Raw genomic sequence first — 6,977 nt, 5'->3', positions numbered from 1 at the left:
ATCAGCAGACAAAGGGGTGCATTGATTGTGAGCATAATAGTTTGCTTGCTGCAGTTATCTTTCCCAGCAATGGTTTTCTTTCTTAGTAGAGGGACTTTTCTGGTTCAGGCTGCAATTTATCTGCTGGAATGGTTCCTCATTAACAAGTGAGGCCCAGCCTGAATCAACAGCTCAGAGAGAAAAGATACACACAGCTGGGTACTCATAATATATATGCCAGGTACTTTACAGCCAAAGACAACTTCCTTGTAAGATTGTTTACCTTTTAATACTGCATACAGGACACAAATGATTTCAAGAACCAGAATCACATTAAAGGCAGAATAAATTTGTTTGTCAAGATAAGTGTAAAAATCTCTCCTATTTCACTGCCAAGTTACTCAGAATGGGCAGGACACACACCATTCAACGACATCATATGGGAAGTTTATCTAGGAGACACCACTGGAACATCAGAAACTTGTGAAGCCCAGCACTGTCAAAGCCTTTTTTTTTTTAATGTGGGTGGCTCGGAAAAAGAAAGCCCACTCCTCTCTGCAGGCTTTGCAAATACCCACACCCTCATCTCTAAGCTTTCAGCTTTAAGGGAGAAGACAATTTACTTGCTTCTTATCCTTAGAATTTATTATTATTTTTTAAATGGCTCCAGGCTGACAAAGCTTGTGGGTTATCTGAGAGCATGCAGAAGACCTGTAAAGAGTATTGTAGAAATGGATTAGCTGGGTTTGGAACAAGCCCTTCACTTGTGCTGTTTCATTACAGGTGCCTGGAATGCAATTCACTCTCCCAAATAACACATTTTATACTTTTCGGTGCTAAGTACTGACAAACTGGTCATTGGTCAGTATTGGTATGGCCTTCCCCATCATCTGACAGAGAGCAGGGAGAGCCAAAGCTATCCCTATGTTCTGCTAATCATCCACTCCCCACCCCAGTAAGGGTTAATGTACAGCACCAAAGAAAAGGGTTTTGCACACAAAATATCCAGATTGCTCAAGTGCTCCAGCAGGAGGCTTGGGCCTAGGCAGAATACATGTGATTTGCTTGGAATTTAGGCAGCTCAGTAGGAGGGGAGGATCGCTGTTGCCTGCTAAAATGCTACTCAACAAATTCAGCAAGCTTGGGAATGGCAAAAAGAATTAGAAAGAGCACAAACAGTAGTAGTACAAAATATAGTAACTCCTGACCATGTCTCCCTAGACTGAGTATCCAGACAGCTCTGTGAGTAATAAAGCCCCTTTTGTATTCCACACCCTACTTTTGGCTGCATAGAAGCAGCTAAGCCCATCCTTTGAGCAGAAAAACTGAAGTGCACAGTGACTTGGTACTTGCACTCAATAAGCTATCTCCCTCCTTTGCACCTTACTGGGAAGTTTTGCAGTTTAATATGATTTCAGCAATCTCATAAGGTTTAAAATAATATTTTCCCCCACTTGTAAAAAGAAAAAAAACACACTCCTGTCTGAAACTGTTAAAATTGATTATTCCTGTCCCCTTTATGGGAGAAGGCTTCAGCGATTAAACTCTTACTAGTTTTACATATGCATATAGATAAACAGGGTCTCCTCATCCCCCTCCCCCCAATGATAGTTAGGCAGAATGGGGAATTGCAAGACACCAACAAGCATTCTGAGCTGACTGCATTACTGCTTTGGCCTAAGGCAAATGGGAGTGGAGTGGGGGTGTTAAGCATAAATCATTAGGAAGAGTTCCACTACTGTGTAAATGTACAGGGCATGGATTACTCCAGTGAACTACAGAGCCTCTTCTACTGACAATCTTCTCCACTTTTTTTTTTAAAGCAAAAGATAAGGCCACTCTAGGGGACAAAGGTGTGTGTGCACGCATATGCAGAGGGAAAAGCCGGGGCTTCCCCTACTGCAGGAAAATAATGCATATTTAAACACAGCTTGTGGTGCACCCCAAGAGTGGGTTGTTAGCCAGAGAAGCAGACAGCTGACAGGTTCTCAGTCAGGGAGTTTCTAGAACTTTAGTTTCAGGAGGAAGTAATACTGGCCAGTGAAATTTCCAGGCTTACAAACTGGCATATTGCCAGGAAACAATCCCTGCATCTTAAAAAGGTAGATACTAGAGCATTAACTATGAAGTGTTATAGTATACCCTCAAGATAGTCAAAGCAAGGTAATTCCCCAGCAAAACTAAACTCACATGCAAATATGACCAATGAATGTAGACTAGAGTTTTACCAAAAGGTAGAGGAATTTTAAAAAACACCACACCCACCAGCATTATTCATAATAGGATGGGAATACAGCAGCTTGCCTAACTGTACCAGCGATGGTGCAGTTCTTGTATGCAATTATCTGCTCTTGTTTAAGGCACCAGAAACATCCACTTCTTGGCACAAGCTCTGCACTCTTCCAAATAAACCCACTGGCAGTACAATAATCTTTGGGATTTTCCACCAGCCATGGCAGAAACAGCTTGCTGATGTACAGCCTAAGTGAGCTACACAGGGTGAAGCTCCTGCCTCCAGCAGGACCAATTACTTTGGATGCCATTTTGTCTATTCCCATCTCTAGGCTTCATACCACCTCACACAAGACGTGCTATGTGTGGTTCTGAAAAGGCGTCAACTCTTCCTGGGAAATTGCCTTTGGAACAACTTTGTGTTGCCTGGGTGGGGTTGGTGGAGGGAAGGTTGGGCTCTGTAAGACATCACCATAAATTTCATCCTGGCCAGATGGACAATGGGCCAGTTTGTGTAACAGCGGCTTGAGCAGGCCAACAGTCAGCTGGAAAGACCCATCTGGAGGGAAGGGAGGAGGGTCAAGTTCTATTGGGGCTACGTATTGCTGAATGTGGCTCAGGACATCAGAAGCACTCAGATCTGTAGGACAGAGGTCCCACAGCTTGTCCAAGTAAGGATCCAGCGCCCTATGCTGGGAAAACTCTCTTAATAGGATGATAAATATCTCTTTGTTCAGCAAAGGGCTTAACACGGAGAACTTTTCTGCTGCCTCCATCACACGCTGCCATCTCCCATGCTGGATAAGGAGGTCCATGGCCTGTAGTATGGCTTTGGGCCGTTGGCTACATAGCAGGAGCTCAATTTCCATTTCCCCATCTGCCAGAGTACCTCTGCTTCTCCTTGGCAGCACAGCCAGCACTCTCTTGTAGAGGGGTACACCACTCTCAGGACCCTCCTTGTTGCTGTAAGTCCAAGAGGCACCCATGTACTGCTGAGATAGCCCCACAAACTGAGGCAGCCATTTAGGCTTGAACTGTTGTAGCAAGAGACAGACAAGTTCAAAAAGGGGAACCACTCCGTTTAGAGACCCCTCCTCTTGCTTGCTCAGACTGGGCACTGATCCCCCCAGAATTTTCTTCCATACATCTGGAGTGGCTCTGGCTACCAGTACTCCATCACCATTCTGTTGTAGCTGCAAATGATTCTGTATGGCCTTCCAGCAGGCCCTGGGGAAGGAACTGAAGATGGCATTCAGGTAGACCAGGTTCTCCCTGTTTAAGTCCAAGTGCAGAAGACGACTGAGCTCCTGCTCCACCAGTGCCTCCCCATAACTCTCCACCTCACTTTCCAAGGCTCCAACCACATGTGTTTTCAGGAATTCCAGGTTCCGATAGCTCTGCAGTTCTAGTTGCATCGTGCCCAGCAGCTTGGCATAATGCTCTGGGAGGGCCCTGGACCGTTTTTCCTTGGAAGCAAGGCTATGGCACAGAATGGAGGAAAGTGCAATTGGAGCCTGAAACATGTCTCCCTTCTTCAATTTCTCTACAGTGAGTTGAGAGCTGCTGAGGCTCCGCCGCTGATAGTAGTTGCACGCCTCTTCAAAAACCATCTCCACCAGGAGAGGCTTGTCCTTGTAAGTACCAGGGAAGTCAAGGCTGTAAATGCCACTTGGAGCAAGGAGCTGCACTTCCTCCTCCTCAGCCCAGAAGTCCAAAAAAAGCACTTCTTCTGTGCTCAGGATTTTCTTTTCTATCAATTGCCTGTTGTCCAAGTCCACAAGACAAAGAGCCCCTCTGAAAAAGCAGGCAAGGGTGTCCCCAAATACCTTCAGTTGCACTTGCTCCCCTGGGGCCAAGGCATTTCCCCCAAAGTCAAAAATAGGTCTCCACACTCCATTAGGTTGAACCAGCTCCACAGCTCCTGCCATGGTAACCAGGAGGAGCCCTCTGCAGCTAGAGAGTGCACAACTATGGATATCCAAAGCGTCCATAGATGCCAAGAGTCCTACACAGCCCAATACCAGCTTCTTGAAGTCCACTTCACAGCTCGGATGCAAAGCCTTAGCGCAAATGCAGCCTTTGGATGGAGCAGCAATGACAATGTCAGCATTTTCAGGCCGCCAGATGAGGACAAACTTGGCTATGCCTGGGAAGGTGGCTAGGGTGGGCACGAGGAAAACTCCAGAGGGCGATGCCAGCACTCTGTAAACAGGGCTGTTGTGCAAGACAATCCTTAAGGGGCTCAGCTGGGCTCCCTGCTCCCCAATCTGAAGGTGTCTAGTGCAGATGCAGTACCTGAAGGCTCTCCTCTCGGGAGTCAGCTGGGCATCTAAGGCTGGCCTCTCCTCACACCATACTAGCTGGCCACCCCAGCTGCAGACGGAGACAATCCGGGCACGCGCTCCATGGCACAGCTCCAGGCTCTGCAGCAAGTGCCATCCCACTGCGGGCACAAAGCGCCAGAGTTCAGTCTTGCCTTGCTCCCAAATGATAGTTAGCACCCAGGAGACAGCTGTCGCGGGGCTTTCCAGGAAAAGCAGTCCCACCACAGGGGGCTGAGCAGGCTGCCAGCTCCTCTCCAGATCATCCCCATCGACACCCAGGCGCTGGAAAGCCACAACTCGAGCCTGGGAAGCCGGCTGGTTCCACAACAGAAACAGATGTTGTTTGTCAGGGCTGGCTAAGATGCGGCTGGGAGCCTCGCCCGGACGGCGTTGGTCCAGCAACTCCCGCAGGCTGCGGCCGCGGACGAAGTCGCTCCAGTCCGAGACTTGCCGCAACTTCATCTCGGGGCGTCCTGCGCGGCTAAAGACCACATCGGGAAGGAGTTAAGAGAAAGGCGAACCACAGCGGGGCCAAACTTGAATCTCTTCCCCAACTCGACGTGCCAGGCTACCCTGTCTCTTCTTCTAGCTGGGGGCAAAGTCTCACCCAGGCCCCGGTCTTCTCGCCGTCTCAGGGGCTGTTTCCCTACCGTACGCCCTTCGTTGTCTTGAGCTTCACAACCAGTTCAACGTCCCTGGAGAGGGCCCCGCTGCCTGACTCTAGAGTCTCCTGAAGCGCCAAAAGCCCCTTATCTCCAATTCGTCAATTTCCCTCGAGTCCTGCTCGCTGACTCTGCCGCTGCCAGGCTCCAGTCTTCAGGAGTGCCCAGTTCCTGGAACGCCCCAGCTCCTTTCCGCACCACCTCGCCCCCTGCGACTCCCAAGCACCCTGCCTCCTAGTCCCACTCACACTAGCTTGCTTCCCTTTTTCTCTCTTCTCCCGCGCCCTGAGAGTAGACAGTGGCTCTGCCAAATGCGCTCTGGCACGCCCCGAGGAGGCCAACCCCTGCGCGGTGGGTCGACACAGGCGTTTCCTCAGTGAAGGTTGGGACGCGCAAGCAGCGAAAACTTCCCCATCTCTTTCCTCTCCGGATCCAGAAGCAATAGCGCCCCACTCACTACTGCAATCACGAGGCCTCTGGCTTCCGGGCGGAGTCGCTTCCCTCACCGCGTCTCGACGGCGAACTCGAACTACCTCCAGCTCTTTTACTTCCGTCCCTGCCCGATGAGGTTAAAAACCTCACCGCCCTGACTGCCTACTGGTACTGCAGAAGCGGATGGAAAACAGCAGGATCCCTATCGGACTTGCTTCACAGCTCCGCCCCGCCTTAAAGAGACATACCACCTGTTAGTTTGTCGTTGTTTAACTTGTATACCGCTTCATATTTCTAAGCGGTTTACGCATCCCATATAGACGACGGTAGCTGAGTATTGACTACGAAGAGAAAAGAGGGCTCAGCTGTCATTTGGCACGCTTTTGCTGGGCCTTATCTTACTCGTTTTGCATACAGCTGCGGCCCATTTTAGTGCATGTTTCCTGGGAAGTAAGTCTCATCGTGTTCAACGGCGTTTATTGTGTGTAATATTGCAGTTTAACTTGGAAGTAAGTTACAAATCAGTTGGATTCAACAGGCTGTTAGCACTGAAGTAGTGACAGGACACTTTGTCCACTTTTTCTAAGGGGAAACTTGTAGCTGGCTTTACTTAATGCAATAGTGACTCCCATGGTTTTAGTGGGGGTTGCTCACAGGAAAGTGGCATTAGGGCAAGGATTGCTGCCTAAACTTCTAATAACATGCTGTGTAGTCTAGAACTAAGTAAGTCAGTGGCCTAAAACTTCCACCAAAAACTGCATCCACTCAAAGCCAGGGGTGTAGTTGTCTGGGGTCCCAGGGGGTCTTAGACCCCTTACATTTTGGGGAGCCAGGTCCCAGCAGGATCCCTATGTCTCCAGCATCCTATGAGCCAATCGGCATGATAGGGGGAGTGTGTTACCTATTGAGGTCTAATGAATGTCCATTGCAAGCAAGCCTCTATCAGTTCCTGCTTCAAAAAGCCAAGACAAGTTGCAGAGAGGGAGAATTCTGTAATTGCAGAAGAAGAGACAGTGAATCCTGATGACAACATATCATCTACCTAATCAAGCAATTTAGCAGCAGCAGGAGATAAATGTGTACACTGAATTCAGAAATTCAAGCAATCTCTATGACAGTGAGAAAAGACAATCAAATGGTGATAGTGACTGAGAAGCAGAGAGCAATATTCAAGCCTGGCCAGATTATTCTATAATTTTAGAAGGGCCTGTGGCCGTGACTATCATGAAGGGACCCTGCACTTGACTTTGCCACTGCACTACTGCTCAAAGCTTGAGAATAAGTCCGCCTGAAATATATGGAATTCACTTCAATAGAGTCAGCCAGCTATCCTAAACTCATTTATAAA

The 6,977-nt window shown here is 48.6% G+C and overlaps 2 protein-coding genes across 2 annotated transcripts in view; one reads left to right on the top strand and one right to left on the bottom strand.

The window, feature by feature from the left end:
* Positions 1-246: 246 nt before the first annotated feature.
* On the bottom strand, positions 247-5,821 carry HPS6 (HPS6 biogenesis of lysosomal organelles complex 2 subunit 3). The gene has a single exon (XM_061636237.1). It carries the CDS (start codon positions 4,995-4,997, stop codon positions 2,571-2,573), a length of 2,427 nt encoding a protein of 808 aa, XP_061492221.1. The 5' UTR covers positions 4,998-5,821; the 3' UTR covers positions 247-2,570.
* ARMH3 (armadillo like helical domain containing 3) overlaps positions 5,787-6,977 on the top strand; it is a 239,573-nt gene continuing 238,382 nt past the window's right edge. Inside the window, exon 1 of the mRNA XM_061636248.1 lies at positions 5,787-6,079. The gene's annotated coding sequence lies outside the window, so the exon portion shown is untranslated. The remainder of the gene's footprint in view (positions 6,080-6,977) is intronic.

The sequence above is a fragment of the Rhineura floridana genome, chromosome 7 (genome assembly GCF_030035675.1).
Source record: "Rhineura floridana isolate rRhiFlo1 chromosome 7, rRhiFlo1.hap2, whole genome shotgun sequence".
NCBI classification, from domain to species: domain Eukaryota; kingdom Metazoa; phylum Chordata; class Lepidosauria; order Squamata; family Rhineuridae; genus Rhineura; species Rhineura floridana.
This window is presented reverse-complemented; position numbering and strand designations above follow the sequence as displayed.

Bases quoted from the DNA above. Each gene is read 5' to 3' on its own strand.
- HPS6 (XM_061636237.1), bottom strand. From the start codon at position 4,997: ATGAAGTTGCGGCAAGTCTCGGACTGGAGCGACTTCGTCCGCGGCCGC.